At 37.2% G+C, this 24,587-nt stretch overlaps 1 protein-coding gene across 6 annotated transcripts in view; it reads right to left on the bottom strand.

Annotated features, from left to right (window-relative positions):
• Sin1 (SAPK-interacting protein 1) overlaps positions 1 to 24,587 on the bottom strand; it is a 563,667-nt gene that overhangs the window by 4,860 nt on the left and 534,220 nt on the right. For all 6 annotated transcript variants that reach the window (XM_067132769.1, XM_067132770.1, XM_067132772.1 and 3 more), the window contains 5 exons: positions 22,721 to 22,896; positions 17,180 to 17,350; positions 11,441 to 11,553; positions 5,116 to 5,229; positions 2,885 to 3,007 (listed from right to left, as the gene is read on the bottom strand). In XM_067132769.1, the coding sequence (XP_066988870.1) occupies positions 2,885 to 3,007; positions 5,116 to 5,229; positions 11,441 to 11,553; positions 17,180 to 17,350; positions 22,721 to 22,896 (697 nt within the window). The remainder of the gene's footprint in view (positions 1 to 2,884; positions 3,008 to 5,115; positions 5,230 to 11,440; positions 11,554 to 17,179; positions 17,351 to 22,720; positions 22,897 to 24,587) is intronic.

Below are 24,587 nucleotides of genomic sequence, written 5' to 3' on the forward strand. Positions count from 1 at the left end.
GTAAGGGCTTACAGGATGTTGCAAGTGATATCTCATCAGGAGGTGTCAAAGGTGCAATGGGTACAGACTCCCTCATGCTATCCAGTGCCTGGGAAGGGAGAGGAGAGGAAGAGGCAGCATCAGGTGAGGGAAAAACAGAGCCTGTCCTGAAATTAAAATCTCTAACAAACAACCTGAGTATGTATAAATTAAGAATTGGGTCCTCATTAACAAACGACTTGTTACCTTCGAAGGACTCTCCCAAGTTGATGGCGGCACCTTCGACTAAGTGTCTGGTGTTTACATTGTTGCTTTTGAAAATAATACTGGCTGCATTCCACTCGGGTCTATGATCATTGTTAAATGCGTGCGTAACTATTACACTATTTTGAGAATGCAATGAAAAAGCTCGCTTATGATCCCCTAAGCGTGTAGTTAGACCTTGTCCACTTTCACCAAAATATTTTCCTTTACATCTTTACAGGTTAATTCATAGATGCCTGGCACTGGGATTTTTATTGTTGTTTGTTTCTCACTAGGTTATGTCTTAAAATGTTGTCATATTTAAACACAATTTTAGTGTCCTTCTGACTTTTGTTTACCAAACCACAAATGTTCTTTACATTAGGATTGAATGGTAAAGATATATATCTTTTTGGTTTTCCCTGTTGTTATCTTTGGGTAAATACAAGACCTCCTAGCTCGCGAGATGGCCTTCTCAATGAAATGGGAGGGATATCTGAGGCTCCTGAATGTTACCATTACATGTTGCTCTCCATCTACATATTCGGGGTCACAAATCCTAAAAGCTCAAAAGGTAAAATTCACAACCATATTGCTTTTAATTTCGTTTGGCAACATTCAGGAGCCTCAGATATCCCTCCCATTTTATTGAGAATGCCATCTCACGTGCTAGCATCCTATTTACCCAAAGATAGCAACAGGGGAAAACTAAAAAGATATATATCTTTACCATGCAATCCTAACATAAAGAATATTAATGGTTTGGTAAACAAAAGTCAGAAGGTCACTAAAATTGTGTTTAAATATGATAATACGTTAAGACATAACCTAGTAGGACATAACAACCATGATAAAAATCCCATAATGCCAGGGGTTTAAGAATTACCCAGCAAAGATAGTAAAAAAAATATTTTGGCAAAAGTGGACAAGGTCTAACTACATGCTTTGGGGAACATAAGCGAGCTTTCTCATTGCATTCACAAAATAGCGCAATAGTTATGCACGCATTCAACAATGATCATAGACCCGAGTGGAATGCAGCCAGTATTATTTTCAAAAGCAACAACTTAAAACACCAGACGCTTAGTCAAAGGCACCGCCATCAACTTGGTAGCGTCCTTCAAGTGTAACAAGTCATTTGTTAATGAGGACCCAATTGTTAATTTTTACATATTCAGATTGTTTGTTAGATTTTAATTTTAGGACAGGCTCTGTTTTTCCTTCACCTGATGCTGCCTCTGCCTCTCATCTCCATTCCCAGGCACAGAAGTTTGTACCCACTGCACCTTCGACTCCTCCTGATGAGATATTACTTGCAACATCATGTCAGCCCTTTCGGAGATCCAGCAGGATAGCAGCCAGAAATAACAACAGAGTAGTGGAAACTACCTAGTTTGACTAGTTGACCACTTTCTTCATCATCATGTCCATCGGAGTTCTGACTACACGGGACAGCCATTCTTGGCATCTTTAGTTTACCTCAGTGCATTTTCTGTTAAATTTAACTGAGATGAACCCAGGGAAGGGTTTGAAAGCTTTTATATAGTTTTATAAAGTTTTACAACTGTTACCATCAGATATATTATTGTGGTTAAAGAACATTAAGACTATTGATATGATAAAAAATCAAGATTGAGATAATATGGGCATGCAGCAGGGATGAGTGAGAAGGAAGGAAAGAAGAGGATTGCATGACATGATAAAGTGAGGGATAATTTGGAGAAGAAAATTTTAACATAGAAAGATAAAGTGTATTCATCAGAAATAAAACTACCAAATTTTGTAACCTGCTTTCCTCTCCAAGAATGACAAACATCGGCATGTTACTGGCAGAATACACTCATCCAGCAAAATCAATTATCAGAAAAACAGAAAACTATACAAACTGAATGCCGCTGATGCAGCTATCACTTTCAACACCAAATGTTTAAAAAAGGATTTACTGTCTATTTATACTAATCTACGCCTGCACGACCCTTCAGCCCGCAACAAAAGTGACACCAGGAGTTTCAGGAGATCCCTTCTACAACGCCAACTAACCACCAAGACAGAAGAATGCCACACACTTAGTAATGAAATAGTGAAATTAAGAGTTTGCCTTATCCCCATACTCCTGGAGATTTTTCACATCCCTCCACCTGCTTAAAAGCTGCCAGGTACTTGGAGCAATTTCATTTTGAAAACGTGAGTTTTTCATTTTTGGTGATATTATCGTTTTGCTCAAACCACCCAAATTATTGACATTTCTAATTATTACATCTAAAAAACAAGGAAACTATTGAAAAATAAGGAAACTTTTGTTCTCTACATAAAACTGGTTTTAATAATAATCCTTTCCGAAATACCATTACTTTTAGGGGTGATGGAGTTAAATAATCCAAGTAACATCCCAGCACTACCTGATGTCAAAAATGTTTATAATTTATTCACTTTGTCATCTACTGTGGACGATGCCAACAGAATATCAAATGATGACATATGTATATCATCAGATCTCACTGGTATCTCAAATGGTAATATAATAATATCAGAGTAAATAGTATTGAACTCAAGTTTTACTACAAGGTGCAGAAATAAAATAAATGTATTTTGTAATGTCACATATGCTAAATGTAAATATAGTACAGAAAAAAATTTATAAAATCTTTTGGAAGATACATACCAAGACACGCTTCACATTTTCCAAACTTGAGCAACCATGTCACTTTGTATGATCTGTACAAAACTGCCTCTACACTAGACATATTATTTCCAGTTGTATTGAGCGGTATCTCCACACGTTTACCTGGAAAGTTCAAGTGTTATTAAATTAAAGAGAAAGTGCACAATAACCTTTTCAGTATCAAAATGATTTTAACTGCTAAAATCCTATGACAGTACACTGAAGACTATGATGTTGGTAAAGAGAAGTGGGGAAAGTACAGGCAGTCCTCGGTTAACAGCAATCCGGTTTTATGGCACTTGTCTAGCGCCGAAAATCGGCAATTTTCGGCGCTGAAAATGGCCAATTTCTGCTTAACAGCGCCGATAATTGGGTGGCGTCGATACATAGCTAACAGAGGTACTGATAACCAAAAATTGACGCTTTTCGGCGCCGATAGGCCCCGAAAATCACCGAAAAAGCACTGAAATTGCCGATTTTCGGTTATCATCACACCCTCAGAACAGAACCCCCGCCGATAACCGGGGACTGCTTGTACAAGAGAGGCATGTTTTATGGCATACATTGCTCATACAACATGAGCAGTAATTCTGTGATAATTCTTTATTCACACTGTTGTTATGACAACAATTATATATCTTTCAGCTTCATGGTTTATTTACAGCCAATACAGTAAACACCCCGTATTCGCATTCTCATGGTTCGCGGACTCACGCATTCGCGGGTTTCTCTGTGGAACATATCTAGCCATCATTCGCAGAAAATTCGCCCATTCACGGTATTTTTCACTGAGAAATATTCACTAATTACTGTATTTTCATATAATTTTCATTAATAAATGCACTTTTTGTGATAAAACTATTAAAATACTCAGGTATAAGCATTTTTACTGGTTTTTTCTTGGTTTAAGCTATCAAAATGGGCAGTTCTAAGTGTTTTTAGAGGGGTTTTAAGCATTCGCGGATTTGACCTATTCGCGGGGGTGTGTGGGACGCATCCCCCGCGAATACGGGGGGTTCACTGTACTGCTTTAATAAAAGTGAACTGTAGGCATGCCTCAACATGAAATAATTTTCATGAAATGCTAATTTGTAAATACCCATAATTACAGCATTATGAAATTCATAAAAATAATCCACTAAAATACAGACATATTAATACTGCATCGGAATGACACAGCGAATTACAAAATGACAGGTAAAATCAATAACAAGCTACACACTCTGAATGTGTTTATGTATAAACTGTCAAACATTACAGACCCAATGGTGCTTTTTATTATGTGATCTGTCCTTCACAAAATATGCATTTTTCCAAATTTCTGTGTAATAATAATTTCTTATAACTTCCACCTATTTTAGACATTTTACAGCTCTCCCTCTCTCTCTCAGTAGATTACTGACACTGTAATTTTAAGCCCATCAAAGCTAACTTATCGCAATACTGTTTTTATGTGGTATGGTATAAGGAGGTCTACTCAACCATTACAAGGACTCGCATAGTTGCAGAACATGTGGAGTTTGAGGTGTATGAAACATCTTTGCCTGTCTATATTACTGATATTGAATTCTCAAGTTATTAACTTTTCCCCGATTAATTTTTTCAACTGTTTCATTCCATGGCATTTATTTTTATCTTAACAATCAAGAATATACAGTACATGTAAGTAAAAAACATATATTATGTACTGTACTGTATTTAGGGTTTATAATTACAAGCTCATTAATCATAAATAACTTTATTCCAGGCAAATGTCTCCCAGCCACACCAACTTACTGAAGCTTGAAAGATGAAAGGTCTCACTGCACTTGGCCAGACTACACTCCCCTTGCCTGGAAAGTAATATGTCATTCCTCCATGTGGCTTCATCAACAGTGGTTATGAGATTTGCACCCCTAGATTATAATGTTTTTGTTTTCTTTTACAGTTTCACATTTTTTTAATTCACTCACATTGTGTGCTTAGTGTTATGTGAATTAAAGGATAACTGTATTAACATACAATAAATGAACCAAGTACTTTCACTTATAGCAAAATAATGATTCTAACTTCTTTATATTCTATTGATAATAATGACTCAGAAACTACTACCTAATCACTACTAATAGTAAAACACACACAATTTCAATGCTGTAAGTAAAGCTACCCAAAAACCCGAGCTAAACATCTATGATTGCCGTCCCATTTTCTTTCGATATCACAGAACTTAATTAATTAAACAGTGTACTTACTATTGTCTCTTACAACAGCAAATTCAGTACAATTGACATCAGCTAACGTCTTTTCTGGATCTAAAGCCACACCAGGTTCGTGATCCTTCTCCAAGTGATAATCTAAGCCCGATTCTGAAAAAGTAACAAAAGTTATAAGCTCTGAAAAGCAAATTATTAGGACTTTTAACAATAACTAAGTTATGGCTTAACTCCAAGAAGAGAAAAAATATCTAATACTGTACATAATAGTTTTGGTAACAACAATATTTATAGACCACAAGTGAATAACTATCAAAAATGGTCTCATAAAAGGATAAGTTTCTTGATGTCAGGAGCATCCTTCAAGAAATCAGTAAAAAAAAAATCAATTCATTTGGGTTTCAAAACACTTGACCATTACCGATTTTCAATTATTTCTGCTAAAACATTGGTGAGACATCAGGCAACATTACATAATCTGATTATCTGTTTTAATTCTTTATGCTGATGAAAACAATTAGCTCTGGTGATTCACTCAATATCATGTTGTCAAAACTTTAAAATGTTTCACAATTTTGTTTCCATAAAAAAATTTTGGGACTACTGCAATATGACTGTCACTTTTCCATACTGGACAAGCAGTTATTATTGTTTTTTACTCATCAAGACAACAGATAATTCACAGATTCATATAAAAAAATACTTTAGGGATTGGCTAACCTTAAAAGGCAAAATCATAATCTGTTTCAAGGAAAAGTGTCATTGGCCTCTTCAAGGTTACAATTTAATTCATGCCTAGAATTTTCAGTACTGAGCAACAAACAATATGCTTGCCATTATCAACATGATAGCACCTGAAAAGGATTTGAAATTTAATGTGATAAAACCATTAATAAACGAAACATTCCCCCACTCATTCACAATGTTACAAGCAAATTTCACTCTCCACCATAAAATGTGAAGGAAAACCTCAGAGATATTAAAAATTTAGTGTTCCCTATCATTCTGATTTGTGCATTCTTCATTTAGGCGGAGAGTGTACTACACACTATCTAAGCCTGAAACATAACTACGTACGTGCACTGACTGGAGTGGGGATGATGAATTTTGAATCTGATGAGCTGTCACCTCATTCACAGCTTATACTGGCCGAGTAAAGAATACCATACATAATAAAGTTTTGCTTCTTGGGAACAGAATAAATCTTTGAGACATTTTGAAAATTCCAACATGCAAATATTTTAACACACTGGCCAAATAGCATACAGTCAGTATCTTTTTGTGCTTCTTGCACTCTCCTGAGTTTGTTGTGCAACATCATTTAAGAATGAATCCTCTAGGCTACTCACATTGGTTAAAAAATATAAAAGGTTGGATTAACCTGCTTAAGGGGCACGCCTACACCATAAGGCCCCATTATAAAGCATATGACTGTTTCTACCTTATGACTGAAGGGATTTGCTTCAAATTTTGACCACTTACTCTACAACTAACAATGAAAATTCTCTCATGGAGAAATTTAGAAATTTGACCTCAAAGTTAATATGCAAAATTAAAAGTTGCACAAAAAAGTTATTTTCCTGACGAAAAAATAAAGATATACTACACTCTGTAAAAGTTTCACTGAACTGGGTTCTCTCTTCTTGGAGAAATAATCATTTAGTTTTGAAAAAAGTAAGTTTTGAGAAAACAGCAAAAAAAAAAAATATTTTCTGACTATCAAAAATCCTGAGAGAATCTGGACATCTTGAGCAAGTTATCCCTATATCATTATAACCCACTTTCCCTGGCACGTCCCGTACAGAGAATGGGATACGGGATACTTTAGCAGGTGGCAATTATTTTTGAATAGATATTTTTCATGCTCGTTTTACATATTTAATTATCCTGCAGTACCTAAATCAGTGGAGCACAACAGTGTCTCGTTTCACCTTCGGTGCTTACCTTTCTCACAGATTCCCTCATGAAAAACACAGTTTTAAAGATTGCGGAGAAGGTCTGAGATTGGAGCAAATATAGAAACTTGACATACTTAGAATATTAAGATGATGCTGTTTACTCAGTAATATACTGCAAGACTTCTAGAGTGGCGGCATAAGCTATTGCTAGATGTAGACGTAAGTCTACTGACAAAGTCTACCAGGCTAAGTGGGCGGTCTTTAGACTATGGTGTAAAAGACGAAACATCTCGTCTTCTAGGACCACTTTAGCACAAGTAGCAGGCTTTCTGTTGTACTTAAGATCTTCCAGAGGTCTCTCCTCCTCAATGATACGGGGGTATAGATCTATGCTTAGTTCCATATTTAGGCACAGAGGTATAGATATTTCTACGAACCAGGACCTCTCCAACCTGATCAAATTATTCGGCATGACCAACAGTAAAAGAAGAGACTTAACCTTGGAACCTGGACATAGTCCTCAAATGTTTTATAAGTCCTCACTTCGAACCCATGCGTTCTTCCTCACTGAGGGACCTTACTAAAAAGACTTCGTTTTTAGTGGCGATTCATAAAAGGATCGGATTTTCCCAAGGGGTTCCACTGTGTTCCCTCCTCTTGAGTGTTCTTGCAAAGAACGAGAACCTGGTGCAACCTTGGCCTCGTTCTTTTCCTATTAAAAGTTTATCTGACATCATAGGGACAGACGAGGAAGAAAGAGTTCTGTGCCCTGTGAGAGCTCTCAGATATTATCTTCAGCAGAGAAAATCAGAGGTCCAGGAAGTAACTTGTGGTGCTTGGTGAAGAACCCATTGAGGCCATTATCTAAGAATGCATTCTTTTTGAGAGATCTCATTGTGCAGGCACACTCCCAGACTAATGAAGATGAATTACCTGTCCTAAAGGTAAGAGCCCATGATGTGAGAGCAGTTCTTACTTTAGTAGCTTTTAAACATAATATTTCCCTTTCTTCAATTCAACAGCCTACATTTTGGAAATGTAAATCAGTTTTCGTAATGCATTACTGAAGAGATGTAGAGACAGTCTATGAAAAATGCAGTACATTAGGACCTTTGTCCGTGGCTGGCGTAGTGTTCAGTGAGGAAGTGTAGGAAGTAATCCTTCCTTTATTTACCTCTTCGCCTTGAATTTGGTTGATTGAGTCCTAAGGGGAGCCTGGGGGTACTATGTACCAGGAGTGCCCACCAGTTTTTAGTGTCAGGTGCTGGATTTATGTATGCTTTTAACTGAAAGGTGTAGGTGACTGCGTTTGTTTTTTCTGGTTGTTAAGTTTCTTGTACTGCACCCTGGGCAGGGGCAATATTCTTTGCTTTGTTGGCGTTTGGAAATGTCCTTCATCACGAAAGCTTGTGTTAATACTTCATCATCAATCGATCTACTCCTTCACTGCAAAGTACCCGCTTCAGTAGAGGCGATCCTGGGTATACCGCCACGCTGCTACAAAGTTGAGATGAGCGCCACCCAAAAACAGTATCTACTTGCAGCTGCTCTCCCACCAGGTAAGGAACAACAAGCATTGTACCAATGCTAGGCCATTTTTACTCTGTTCTCAAAATCATCACCTTTTATTAATGTTCTGGGGTACATTATGTCCAAGAATCCCACCGCCTGTCAATATGGATTCAGCTGAGTAATTACTGGGTAAGTTACTTATATGAAAATGACATTTTTATCATAAAATAAAATTTTATATATACTTACCCAATAATTATGGATGGAGCCTGCCCTCCTCCCCTCACATGGACTTTCCAGGCATCAACAAATTGAGCTCTTGGCTGAGTTGTTCCACTCTCTTAGCCCGAAAGTGGGTGGGGCTAGTCACAAAAATAAACAAAAGAGTAGCGCTACCGCGAATTTTCAAAATTTAATTCTTCAATTGCAGTCAAATGCAGAGCACAACAAGACATCCAGACAAGTCAGCAGTCAAAGAAAAAGGGCTGAGTTTCCAACAGGTGATTGGGTGGTACCTTGTCCATTACCCACCTGCCAACAATTAACCACCTTATCACCAAGCTTTACAAACACTGCCAGCTTCTTCTGGAATATTTATATATAAAAGATGATGGTTTGTATTCTTGAAAGAAGACACTGAAGAGTTTTATCCTTGTAATTTGGGCTATTTTGAGCGGCAGCAACAATATCAGTAAGCTTTCCTGCTGCTACATACTTCACCCTTTTAGACATTCCGACTGGGTATGATGACGGAGGAGAAAAAATTTACACATACCTATATGTCCCTCTTTCCTCTTGACATTTTTACTATATCTCTTTCTCATTTACTTTTAAGTAAGAAGCTGACAAAGTATAGCGAGTGCAAGTGGCAGGGAAGGTTGCGTACTCAGGCAAGGTTTAACCCACTACCTGGTCTCAAGTCCAGTCTGCATGCATGTATTATATTTAGATGACTGCTTTCCATCTTGTAAGTGATACTTTACGGACATACTTCTTTCCTGGTATTTCCTCCCTATTATAAAAAGATGGAAGTTGGACAGCTGGGCAAGACGACCTCCGGATGACGAACTGTGCACACTGTATACAGTACCTACCTACTAGGTAAAATTTGAGAGCATGTCCATATTCTCTGCATCGACCTTTTCATCAGCAAAAACAAGCTTTATAATAGCAAAAAATTATTAGTATCATTACCTTTTCACTGAAAAAGAGTAATGTTTTGGTATTCAAAGTACTAATCACTTCTTTATTCTCCTAAAGTGCAGAAGAGCAGGAAAAGACTATGGCAATCATGTGCAAAGGATAAGCGGATGCACTAGTAAGAAAAGCATATAGGAATATCACTGCAAAAACTTGCTAGGAAAATATCTGGAGGTGTTGCAGGGAAGTTAAGAAAAATTGTTACAGCCAAGAATTTTCAGTACAACTTCATATAGGAAAATCAACAACATGAGGCAATTTGAGAAAGACCAAGCAAAAAGGAAGAGAACGAACATGTTCCTGGTAATTTTACTGGGTTGATTAATAAATATTAAGAGATATCTAGACAACTGGTAAACAGGAGTATACCACTTGCAAATGAGCACTTTTCTGCTCTGTGCAGTACAAGCACAGACATTTACAAAGAAAAGGACCCAGATTCTGAACAGATGTGACAACAAAATACTAGAATTTAAGGCTCGAGTACAGGACGTAATGGAGAGATGTGGTAGAAAGGCTGGAAAACAATTAAATCTCACAGGCAGATGTTCTGGACAAGGGGTGAGGAACACATAATGAAAAAAGTAGAAGCTATGATAGGAGCAGGAGAAAGACAAGGCAGGGAGACCTACAAAATTATGCAGAATTGGCATGGATAAAAAAATATGGGTGCAAAAACATTTATGACAGGACCATGCAAAATTGTAATTTTTCTCCAATGAAGTTCATATCTGTCTGACAGTTTCAAAACGCCCTCTACGCCTAAATCTAAGGATCACTGTCCTGGAGAAAATCTCAGTTTATCCTACAGACTAGGCTCCACCATACATTCCATCAGGCAAGCATACTGTACAAGATCTGGGGCAACCCTTACATCCAACATGAACAAAGATTTGCCTACAAGCAGCTAATACAGGCAGTCCCCGGTTTGGTGTATTGAAAACAATGTAAACTGCATTTTTATTGAGTTTTTCATCAAAGAACTCCCAAATTTTGATTATTCTGCCTTTTTGGAGCCACATTTCTTCCGTCGCATCAGCGTACGACGCTTCGTTACCCCGGAACATGTGTCGTAAACTGGGAAACAATTTTTGATGAACATATTTGAAAAGCGGCGTAACCTCGGAACATCGTACGCCGGACCTGTCGTTAATGGGGCTTGTCTAGCAACAAAAATCAGCAATTTTCGGCACCGAAAACCGCCAATTTCAGCTTATTGGCGCCAATAATTGGGTACTGGCGCCGATACATACCTAACAGAGGCGCCGATAAGCCCCGAAAATCACCGATTTTCGGTTATCATTACACACCAACAACGGAACCCCCGCCGATAACCAAGGACTGCCTGTATAACTAAAACTGCCAGATATAGTATGTGGGAGGCACAAGTTTATTTGAAAACAGTGCAATATGAGAATCATGGGCCTCTGAAGGATTATGAAATAGAAAATGGATAATCTGATATTTCTGAGGATCACTGTATGCATATAGTGATTCACTAGTCATGATTAATGGCAATGTATATGGATATTAGTCATATGTATTAAATTCATATTATTACATAGTATGTCAAAATTACAGAGTTAAATAAATGATGGAAGAGGGGATGGTGGATGTAGATAGCCTGGTAACAAGACTACTGAGAAGTTGTAAATTCAGAAACAAAAGAAAAACAATGTAGTAAAGTGAAACAATTATAAGTGGTGCAACTAACACACAAAGAATAAAAGTATTTTTAACACTTTCAAACCTACCTACAATTCTAACCATGTCTTTTCTTTTAGTTATTGTTCGGTTGAGAATCTCCTTTAGAGTTATATCGTTGTTCTCAACAGTAATTTTACTAAAGGCACCCCCTGCAACATTTCTGAAAAAAATAAATACAATAAATTCAATTAATACAAAATTTATTAAAATCTCTCCTTTACCCACATCACATTACAGTACTCAAAAAAGTAGGTGATTAAGTCCTTTTTAATCCATATTTTTGCTTAACCCAGAACAATTTACAATTCCCAGATCATTTTTACTTCATAATTTTTCTAAGATAACAAAACTGAAACAAGTTCATATACATTTTGATAACTTGCAAGTAGTAATGAAATAAACATTTAAAATAGTATATTTCACAAAATTAGGATACAGTTACTATAAACTCTCTAAAAATATAAATTAAGAAGTTCTGTGAGGAAAAATGTCCAGTGAAATAAAGACATACATAAAATATTAAAATGCAACAAAAATGGAACAAAAGTATTTTAAAATGCTGTGTTGCATAGTTAATAAAATTAAAAAGTTCACGAAAACCCAAAAGGATTCTTCGTCATTTGTTTAAATGCTGTACGTACAGCAACATTTGCCATACATGAAGTAATACTCACGATATTTACGGTAACAAACATGTTTTATACCTACGTCAATGTTTTCAGTATGTTCTTTTTTAAAACCTCAAATAATGAATAAAATTGCTACGCTGAACCCTTCATGCATTTACATTGCAGTAATACAGTGACAGTACATAATAAAGTACTGTATTTGGTTCGTTACATATTGCATGCTATGAATGTCACTGGATTAGCCTAGCATAAAAATATGCCTTTGATATTTTGAAGTTTCATGACTTTATTGACATACTGGTGAGATTCTTATGAAAAGTGTTAACACATGGATAAAATATTATTACATGATGCCTTTAATGCCATTATAACTTTGCAATTATAATTACTGTTTTGTATTTCTTATCATAACCTACTCTAAGAATCTTGGTGGCACAGCCTATAAACTTTCAGCTAATCCAGCTTTTTGGCATACCTAGCAAGGATCACCCATCATAAAAGCAGAGTAGCAAGATCAAACAGAATAACAACAAAGACTGGAAAACTTATCCTGAAAGCTCTCACAATAATCGATAATACTTCACCGAAATCCAGCCATACAAACTGAAAATCAGTTACAAAAGCTGCAGCAAACCCCCGATGTCACTTGAGAGCCAGCATACACAGAATGAGGTTTTCTTCTTAGTCGTTTCCAGTACTAAACTATCGGAGGGCTACTGCGATTTTTTAAATAAAGGCTGCCACGCGAGTTGAAACTATAGCTGTGTAATTACTTGGTAAGTTACTTATATGAAACCACAAAATAGCAGGTCTACTCTCTCAAAGGGTTCACCAAAAGGTTGTTCTTCAAAAAAAAAGTAAATATTGAAGCAAAACTGAATTAAAGATGGGAAGATAGGCAGGAAAAGACTTATAAGACTAGGTGTAAAGCAGAAAATACACTCAACAAATAATACATTGTTTAAGTTAACTAAAGACTTCAGTATTCTGAAAATCTGTTTGTAAGCATGCTATATCCATAGTGTCAATCAGTCACAGGTTGAACCCCTTTCAATTCAGAATTCTATGGTTCAGTGACCCTTATGATTCAGCACATTTTTTTGTCAATATTGCTATTTTTGCCACTTCTTGCTTTTATGACAAGAAACTTTTAGTTTGGCTTCTTATTGACTTATATCTACCCACACCAATAAATTTCAAATAAGACTACATTCCTACACAAAATATACACTACTTACCATATGCATCTGTCAGTTTATCAAATGTTTAATGCACAAATAAAAAATAAATATCTCAAGGAAACAAGACATGTATCTTAGGGATATGCTGATCGACCAACTCCTGACTACGCAATGGTATTACGGGCCATGGGCCATTTCCCTTGTACTGTATTACATATTTCATATTAATTAGTGCTTCTCTTAGCAACTGAACAGTGAAGTTCTCACTTGTTACAGCCTTGTTCAAGTGGCAATTTTTCATGAATATTTTGTAAAAACAAAATTAAATGTGGTTTTTCTAAAGAATACTGAAATTGGAGATGCTGGTAAAATTAATGAAATGATAAAAGAATCCAAGCTTTACTCCACTTCTGATGACATATGAGAACACCTTCTTTCCCATTAAAATAGCTCAAAATATATACCAGTTGTGGTATCTGGCAGGCTAATGTTTACCCAGACCTTTCAAACTACCAGTGCTTGTACCTAGCCAAACTCCATAATACTTTAATATTATTGGTATTGTATATACATAAATATCATCATTATTAGCACTACAATCATCGATACTCTAAAATCCCTCATAACCAGCACCCTTGGGACACAAGGGTTGCTGCTTATTTGAATTTTCCGGCTGCAAGTGAGAAATCCTTCTGAAATGCCACGTGTGTATCCCAACATCTTAAACCAAAAATTATCCTGTGCTCACTTGACTCCAACAATAGTGTGAAGAGTGTCTAATTCCATACATTAATACAGCTAATAACAGACACACACACTGACGCACTGGATAGCAGACAAAAATACACTGACACTTCACACAGCAATGCACTTACTGTATGTCTGTTTGTCCTTTTCTCTTCTCTCAAAAATATTTTTTTCCTAAAGAACTTGGTATTTGCTTGACTTTCTACCTACATATCTCTCTGGGAGAGAGCAAATGCACAGTAAGCATGTAGCTTTCCTTAATGCAGAGCATACTGTTTGTACGCACATGCACAAACTGGAAAATATATATATATGCAAAACTGTTACTTTTTTAGATACTATACTGTACTGTATCAAATAAATTCAACAAAATTATTGCACCAAAGAGAGAAGGGGAAGAGGCACAGCGTATGTGAACTTAATGTGATGCATAAATGTACATTCACACACACACACACACACACACACAAACGAGCTAGCCCACAGGATAGGCTTACACACCAATTTTAGATAACAAAAGCACATTCATGTATATGTCTTTAATTAAACTTATTGAAAATCTAATTCTATTACACAATCTTTTATATAATAGCTTTTTGATTTTCATTTTGAATGTAAATTCAAGCACTCATATAGTCACTAACACTGGTGGAATTATCCAATACAGGTGGAGAAGGAAGGAAGGGAATGTTATCAAATGTTTTCTGCTATACCTAGTTGCTTTTGTTTTCTCTTGTAAATTACAGGTGAATTACAGTAGTTTCTCAATTCACCTTACCCAACATTCGGCTCCAACCAGACGGGCCTAAGCACCACAATATACATATGCATAGTATACAGTATAAACAATAAAAAAACTGTGCTCTAATGGTTAGCAATGCTGGGAAGACATATTGAAGTGTTGGTGACCCTGCTTACAAACATAAACAGGTCGAGAAAAGGTACCAAGGGGGGGGAGGCCAGATAGTTTCCAGGGTGGGAGGGCCAGGCAGAATGGGTGGGGAGGGGTTGGCAACACTGCACTGGGAACAAGCAGGCTGTTTCTTGGGAGGGGGGAAAACAGACATGCAAAATGGGTGGGGAGGGGTAGGCATGCATTTGACTTCTTGAGAACTTTCATGCTTGTTAAAAATACTTTGTTTTACATTTTTTCTCGTCCATGGATTTTAATATTAAATAAGCTTTTCTGAAACTGAAGTTCCAGCGAACTGAAAAACATACATACAAAATAACGTATCAGTATAAACTGCCCAACCATGTTGTATCAAAACTTTTCTTGACCATCAGTGTCTTGTTGTGTGTGCGCATGAGTATAAACACATCAAGCATGTGTGTGTGCATATATACCCATATGCATCACACTGACATAAACCACAGCGCACACTTGCAGCATTTTAATACTGTATGGTATGCAGGTATGAATATTTACAAATCCTTATTCATCCAAAGCGCATCATGAATCCACTTAGGCAATTACACATCAATGGTTAAACCTTGGGTAAACAGGTAATGCAATGTGTTTACTAATCAACACAATTATATAAATCCCATTTTACTAAAGAATACTAATTTGTAATAAAATAATCATGAACGACAAGAGAAAGAGAGAGACGTCACACAAACACACAACGACCTTCCTTCTCTCCCCTAACATTTCTCATTTTTTATTTCTTGGGGGTTTTTCATAAATTTCACTGCATAAAATGAAAAATCAATAACATGATACTGCTAGTTCATCATTCCCCATCTAGGCTAATGCACAATCTGCACTACAAACAGATCATCATCCAAACAGGGTCAGGGTACGGTAAAGATTTTCCATTCACTACTGTCAGTACCAAGCTATCACAGAGAGAGAGAGAGAGAGAGAGAGAGAGAGAGAGAGAGAGAGAGAGAGAGAGAGACACTCAATACTATATTAAAAAGCTACTCTACATATCTATAATGTACATACATACACACACACACACACACATCTTCCCCTCCTCTCCCCTACAATTTCTCATTTTACATTTCTTGGCTGGAGAAAATCCCCTGCTCGATACACCAGTCTTCCTAGCGAACAGCAAGGGAGAAAGAGAGGACTTTCAAAAAGGAGACTCTCTTTGGCCAAACATTTGCCATTGAGTCAAGTCTCCCAAGTACAGAATCTGATAGCTTAAAGGAAGGACTTCGGATATCTGTCTATGCACAACTGAACTGAGGGGATAAACTAAATGCTCCTCTTCCTGAATAGGAGGCAAAGGAGAATGCTGTCAGGAACAGCAAGGCCAAAAGGAGTCCTCTTCCTCAGGGACAATAGTAGCCCCAAAACCATATGATCTCACAAGACCAGGCGCTAAAGTTCTCATAATCCACCTGGAAAAAACTTGAATGTCAAGTCTCTCACTAAGTGGGCTCACTGATGCCTTGCCTAGACTTGCTGAAGTATCGCGGATTCACTGGTGCCTTGGACTCGCTTACCCCCATGCAGACTTGCTTACACCTGTGCAGACTCGCTAACACCTGTGCAGACTCGCTAATGCCTGTGTAGGCTTGCTAATGCCCTTGTGGACTCACCAAAGCCCGTGCGGACTCACTGATGCCCGTGCAGACTCACTGATGCCCGTGCAGACTCACTGACGGCCATGTGGACTCGCTAATGCCTTGTGAGGAATCACTAGCACCCATGCCGACTCGCTGCTGGCTGTGCATGCTCATGCCTCGTGTGAACTTGATAACGCCTTGCGCTGCCTTGATGACACTGTGTGCAGACCGAAGACATATGGGAACTGTATGCTGACTCAATGCCTTGCGGAAACTGAGAGACTAACAGGTGAATGCAAATATCTGGCAAACTTAGCCTAAGCTTGAAAAACAGTCCATAAGAACCACAAAAGCCTGGGCACAAACATAGTAATGGCCTTGTCAAAAACAAAACCTGGACCATCAGTGATCTAAAGGGTAACTATTGGGAGAGTTTGATAACAACTGTTTCAATTTTAACACTTGTCGAACTGCACCATGCAGCCACAGATAAAGCTAATGATAGAGGGTAAGTTTCACCTCAAAAATATTCATTTGCAAAGTGACTACAAAACAAAAACAAATCCAAAAGCTACTAAAATCAAGGAAGGCAGATTACACAGTAACAACAAAAAGGCATAGACTAAAAACACCACATGAAATTACCACAAAAAGTCATCAACTCACTAATAAGTAGGAAGCCAAAAAAGGTTGACATACTTACAAAGTGACTACAATGTCTTGGGATGACTCATGTGACTTCTTCTTCTCAACAAGAGCCAAAACGTTAAATCCAAACTTATCTAAGAGGTCTCTGTTTCGTAGAGCTTGGAAATCCCAGTCTACTTGACCATCCTCTTCTGCGATATGAAGCACATGATTCTCGACTCCACCACTTGGGTACAAAAGCATGAATAAGAGAAATCCATCAAGAGTTACAAGAAAATTCATCATAATAACAATAAATCAAATATTGAAAATGACAGTAATATTCTTAACAGTAATTATTTAAAACCCTAAATTACGTCATTTAGAAAATACAGATGCTGAAGGCAGGCAATTGTCCCTACATATATATTGCACTACAGACTATAAAACATTGTATGATACCATGAAAGTACACAAGTTAAGATCTTGAAAAAACTGGTGTGATTATCAAAGACAGAAACCTTATTTACTTACAAATACGTAGGTTACTTTTGCAGTCGGTGACTTACTTGAGTATTGTATCCTAATGTCTATGAAACTATTCTCAAAGTGCTATACAATTTCAAGTAACTATGCAGATTACAGGATTTGGATTTTAATGACCAGAAGTTCAATAGAAAATGTAATGCTTCACAATATCACTTATTTTTACCTTACTTTTCTACGTATTTTTCTCATCCTTTTTTAATGGTGGAAATTTTATTTATATATTTTTATCTTTATTAGTTATCTTAACTTGATTTTTACTGTACAGGTACTCTCTGCTTTATTCTGCTTTTCTAAGTTTGTCACATAAGAACATTCTATTCCAGTTTAATTTTTTCACATATGGGCATACTATTCTGTTGAAGCTTCCTTCAAGAGTTATCAGTCTTTCTGGGAGGTTACATATGAAAAAGTCCACATTATAGTTATCAGTCTTTCTGGGAGGTTACATATGAAAAAGTCCACATTATAGTTAACGTAAAATAAATATAAACCAAAGCAGCTAAATGAATCATTCAGCCTGACACCCTTCACAGTGCTGATATGCAACGTGGCGACACTTTTTGCTCTGGAACAACGTATCTAGTGTGATTCGGATCTGTAGTCCAAGGAATTCAGACAGTACATGATTAAAGGGAGTTTTGAAGCACAACTGATAATCAGACAAAACCTCTTGCCTGGTGAAAGATTTTCTCTCCCAAAAATACCATGATTTAAAAGCTTGAAGCAGGGGGAGGGTTTGCATTTATTAAAAGTGGCAAAAATGATAAATTTTTAAAGTAAACTGTATTTTTCCTAACATACAAACCTGAGGTCTTTACATATCTTGATTAACTTTCAGTGAGCTGGAAATCCGGCCGTTAAACTTTTGCAAGGTAGTTATGGTAATAGCTACCAATGGTAGGGGGAGAAGCACCGCCCACAAAGTTTGTGCACATTCAGTTCTATGCAGCTTACCTTCCGTCCCAGGTAACAAAATGGGGGGTGGTAAGAGGTGGGCCCTGTATGTTAAGACCTCAAGTTTGTATGTTAGGAAAAATACAAATTATTTAAAAAATTGGTCATTTGTTCCTACACAAATACAACACCTCCGTCTTTACATATGGGAGACTTATTTTGGAGGGGGGATTCCAAGTAAATCTCTGAACTGACTGGTAGTTCAGCTCATCTGGGTACTCTCTTCCTGGTCATGAAAGAGCAAAGGAAGGAGACCATACCTCTGATCTACAGAACAAGAGAGATGTTCAATCGCCAGACTTCCCGGCATTTCAGATTAAAGGAATGTAATATCCTTTATTCAAAAAGGTTTGGATGAACCCACTGTTGGAGACTACACAGTGGACCCCCACCATTCCCGATTCCGGATTTGCATCTTTACCTATCCGCGGATTTCTCTGTGGAACATACATATACACGTTATCCACAGAAAATTCACCTATCTGCGGTATTTCTCATAGGGAAATATTCACAAATGACTGTATTTTCATATTTTTGTGACTAAATGCACTTTTTGTGATAAAACTATTAAAGTATTCAGGTACAAGCATTTCTGGAGGTTTTTTGGTGTTTTGAATGATCAAAATAGGCAGTTATAAGCGTTTTTAGAGGGGTTTTAAGTATTCGTAGATTTTAGCTACTCGCAGGGGGTAGAGGGACGCATCCCCCACGAATACCGGGTGTCGACCGTAAAGCTAAGAATAACCGACTGGCTTCTTCACTTGCAGTGTAGACTGGATACTAAAAGGATTTTTTGAGGGGTCATATATGAAGCTACACCCTCATGGCTTCCTATATTCATGTTATAAGGGGAATGACAGGATATATATACTCTTGTGGGCTGGGACATGTATTACCAATAAGTCTCCTGCAAAGCTATACACACAGGAGACACTTCTGATATGAGCAGCCTTAGTTCTTCCCATCTAACTCTTAATCCCTGAGAGTTCCACTGGAGAAAATGAATGAACCCCACTTAGATTTTGAGGCTGTTAAACTGGAGTCCCTTTTCAGTTATTTTACTTTATTCCCTTGCTCCTGCTTTTTTTTTTCCAGAAGGATACTGATTATTGATGGAAGCCTTCTGTTTTAATATCAATGATGATGGTGCTGCTTCCAGGGAGGAGGAACCCGCCATAGATAGCAAATCCTTCTCAGTATCATGAGTGTTGGGCACCTCTGATGGCATCTTCATCAGTGATATTTGAAGCTCATGAGCACCAGATAAAGCTGGTGCTGCCTGAGGAGTGGTGGGAGAGCCAGACACAACTGGTGCATCCTCCAAAGCACCAGGGGCACCAGTCAAGGTTGGTGTAGGCTCTGGAGAGACATTTACACTGGACATAGTAACTGAAGCTTCCAAAGATGCCGGAGTGTCAGCTACAGCTGGTGCAGCCTCCAAAAAGACTGACACAACAGGTATAGCTGTTGCAGCCTCCAGAGAGGAGGGAGCATCAAGCACATCTGGAATGATCTCCGATGAGACAGGAGTGCGACAGACAACTGGTGCAGCCTCTGAAGAGGCAAGTGCACCAGAAATCACTGGTGCTGCCTCCTAAGAGATAGGAGTGCCAGAAATTGCTGGTATAGCCTCCAAAGAGGCAGAAGTAGGTGTTGCCACTGACCTTTCCTTTGTAGTGTTACCAAAGGAAGCACTTTTGGTAGCATTAATACTGCTTCTATGGTTTACAGCAATACTTGAAAAAGGATACTCCCGGTCTAACATATTGGCTCAAAACTTTCTGTTTAGCCTCTATAAATGTGATGCGTTCCATTACCGATGGATGGTTCTCTCCACAATGTATACACTTTGCTTCTTTATGACATACACCATGTACTGGTTCACTACATTTAAGACATGTGGCAGGCGTGTCTTGTAGCTTCTGCCTACAAGATCCACCATATGATCATATTCTTGAAGGCATCTCCTTGGTCTTGGGATATAATGTTTTCAGGAAGTACAATGGTACTTTGAATGCTGTTTAGCGTTATGTTTTTTATTTTTACATTTACATATCACCAATGCTTTTTACAAATAGTCTTCAGATTGGCTTTTTGTTGACTTCTTTTCTCTTATTTGTCTGAAAGACATTTCTGTCATTGAATGTCTCTTAGTAAATAATTTTCTAACTTTATAGTTTAAAATTTTCGTTCTGTTTCCAAGGTTAGAAACCTTGACCAACTTCCACTCCCAAAGAGGGACTTGAAGTCTGTCAAGGTTGGGTCATAACAATATCTACTTCTTCTGGCCTTGTTATATGGTATTAAGGTTTTAATACCACCTTGATTTTGATAAACTGAACAGTCCATTGCCATGCCAGAAGTCACAGGAAGGTTTGAATAAGTCATCATGCAATGAACAATATAATAAATTTCGTCTAGGATGAGGTCCCTCTCACCAAGGAGGTCCAGTAGTGTTACCCACAGTGGGGATCATCAGTCCATATTGCTCGATGGTTTAACATACAAATTTCCCCTCACTTGACCATGTCGGGCACTCTAGTTCTATGGGTGGAGCAGTATTCCATCCAACTCCACCCTCCTCAAAGGACACAAGAGCAGTGATTTCTGAAATTCAATACCATGCACAGGTCTTCAATGATAGAGGGAGAAAGGAAGGGAGAAATTTACAGAAGGAGGAGTAAAAGAGTTGCAGAGAGTAGGTACAAAAGAGCATACACTATTAGCAGTAAATCCCTAAGCCCCCTACCTCGTAAAGGGATTAGGATCGGGGGAATCCAGATAAAAAATAAATGTTTGCACTTTCATAGGAACAAAGGAAAAATTCACCATGAATATGGAAAAGAATGTTACCTGAGGGTCCAAGCTTACATGCAGTTCAGTATGCATCAACAGAGATAACATTCTTCCCCAACTATTACAAAATAAAAGGCATTAATTCACATAAAAACAGGAATAAATATGAAGACAAACAGATATTTACTGAAAATCCATACTCAGGCATAAGTCCAGTATCATATATAAACATGCAAAGAACTCCAAGCTCAAAATAAACAAAAGCTGGAGATACTGTACATTACTGAACACTGGAGGGGTAATAAAAATCTCCAATATGGGTTAAGCAAGGGCAAATGTTACCTCTATATAAGCCAAGATAGGATAAAAAATGATACAAATAAAAAGAGGCACAAAAAGGAAAATAACCACCAATCCTTAAACCCATTAATTAGGGAAAAGACATATGAAATCTTCAGAAAATGTGAACTTGAAAAATCACATAAAAAATGGATAAAAATTCACAAAAACTGAACTCTGTCTACACTGTAGAGGCGCAGCACACACCAGATTCAATTGGAGCTCCACAGAAGACTGAGAGCTACAAGAGGCAGCATGTACAGTGGAACCTTTTCCCCTTTCAATTCTTCCAGTCAGAGCAGTTGGATCCATTTTACAAGGATTAAGGCTTATAATGATTTATGAGTTTCTCTATAAAAAATTTACACTAATCAGAGGTCTGTATCAAAATGACATTTTTAAGATTTAAGTTTTATATTTACTTACCAAGTAATTACAAAGCTAACAGTTTCTAGTACTGGCAGCCAAAATTTGAGACTCGCAGTAGTGGTTCTTTTGTTTTGGTTTGGGTGATTAACCCTGCCCACTTTCAGGGAAGAAGGGAAGCAACTGAGCAAAGGGCTTCAATTTGTTTTTGCCTCTGCTGCAATAACGAGTACTAGTCGCACTTGTGTCTGACATCGTCGGTAAACAAGTCGATAAGCAAAGTCCAAAAGTCACAATCAAGAAGTCAAATCCATGACAATTAAAGGTTTTTTAATTAAAACCCTATCTATCTTAATTGCCAAAAGCTACTGAATGCAAAATACTTCACCAGTCAAGTCACAACCAGAAAACCGGCAAAGTATTGAATTCCAAATTCAGCTGCTGCTCACAACCTATGCTGTAAGCCGGCAGAAACAAATTGAAGCCCTTTGCTCAACTGTTCCTCTTCTTCCCCAAAAGAATCACTACTGAGTTTCAAATTTTAGCTACTGATACTAGAAACTGTTAGCTATGTAATTACTTGGTAAGTCACTTATATTAAAAAGTCACTTACGTTAATGGTGGTTCCCTATTTTCTTTGGTATAAAGCCAACATGTAAGGCCAATGAGATCAACAACCCGTGCCTGACTGCAGTTCACAACTGAGACAACCATTGGGTAAGTAGGTGTGGGATTCTCCCCAATCAGAGGGTAAATGCTGATGCGACGCGACTGAACGTTAGTGTGAGTCTGTAAAAGAAAGGTAAAGGTATCTTTCTACCAACTTTCACACACAAGAGCAAAAGATGGTCCAACCTAGAAAAAATACAAAACTCAGCATTCACTTAGACAAATCCAATTACAATACTTAAATCTAGCTTCAGCTGCTTAAACAAACAAAATAAAATCTGTAACAATCCTAGTAATTTCCAATTACAATACTTAAATCTAGCTTCAGCTGCTTAAACAAACAAAATAAAATCTGCAACAATCCTAGTAATTTCCAAGATAAAAACTTTTAATTTTATCCATACTTTACAATAATGCCTGTAACAACACTAAAATATGCAAGAAGTTTAAAATTTTCAAGTTCACACCAACTTCAGAATTTATTCAATCATCCCTTAATTACAATGAGTGGCTTTGAACCCTCTTTTCAGTGAATCTTTGGCAAAAGATAATTTCCTGGTATGATTCTTCTAGCCACAAATTTAATGCTTTGTCCCATCTTCACAGAATACATATTACATGCTGGGATGTAACTTTAGCAGTGTATTTTCATACGTGGTATTGTTACTGCATGTTTTTCAATCCTCCCCATTTGTTTATTAGTTTCCTTGCTTCTGATATAATACCTGCTTTTAGGGATGTAAACAAAACAATCATGGAATTACTTTTTCTTTTTTCACCACTTCACAGATAGATGATTCAATTTTGTATTTTTAGCAGTTTCAGCATAAGTATTTTCTTAAAAATGAAGTTTAACTGTGAGCAGGAGACCAGAATAACAGTTAACAGATGATTCATGTTACAACCCTAGCAGTGGGCACCTAGACATGTATGAACTCAAGTCCATGAAATTTCTACTTTTTTTTTTTATTTTATACTTTCATCTCATACAGACTTTGTGGATCTTGACAAATTATCTAGCAGAATACCAGTTCAAGCAATCAGACAAACATTACAACAGCTGATATGGGAATAGTTCATTAACCCAGTGACATTATTGCACCATAACACAAGATCTAAGACTAAGATTGTGGCATGCATATTCGAAGAATTTGTTGGTGTGTATTGCAGATCAATATAAAATAAACTGGTTACATCTGCAATAGAAAGGGCTACAACGGAGTGAAGAAATGGAGGCCCCTGGAAAGTGCTACATGCAGATGATTTAGTTTTAACAGCAAAATCAGATGAAGAAATTGTATAAATGTTTAAAAGTGGGAAGAATGGTTTGGATAGATGACTGAGAAGCATTGTACATAAAAACGAAGATTGTTTCCTTTCTGTAATAAGCTTTGTTAATTGCTTTGTTTATTTTTTATTATTATGTACTGGCTTCACAATGAACGATGGTGCCAGTACAGTATGGCCTATTCAAAGACGCGTCAGAACTTCTTGTGTGTGTCTCTCTCTCTGATATAATGAACTACTTTTTCCAACACTGGATTTCATCTGTTTTAATTTATTATTTTCAGGTTCTACAGTCCATATATTTTGCCATTTACTTACAATAATTGTTTTCATATATCTTACATAGTCACTAATAAGGATGTTTACATTAGCTCTTGTCATATGGACAGCTTCTTTAGCTGCTTTATCAGCACCTTCATTTCCTTTAACCCCTACATGGGAAGGGATCCAACATATTACTAGATTTTTTTCCATTATCATACAATTTATGGAGATAAAACTTACTTTAATTATTTTTATGGCTG

The sequence above is a fragment of the Macrobrachium rosenbergii genome, chromosome 32 (assembly GCF_040412425.1).
Source record: "Macrobrachium rosenbergii isolate ZJJX-2024 chromosome 32, ASM4041242v1, whole genome shotgun sequence".
NCBI lineage: Eukaryota > Metazoa > Arthropoda > Malacostraca > Decapoda > Palaemonidae > Macrobrachium > Macrobrachium rosenbergii.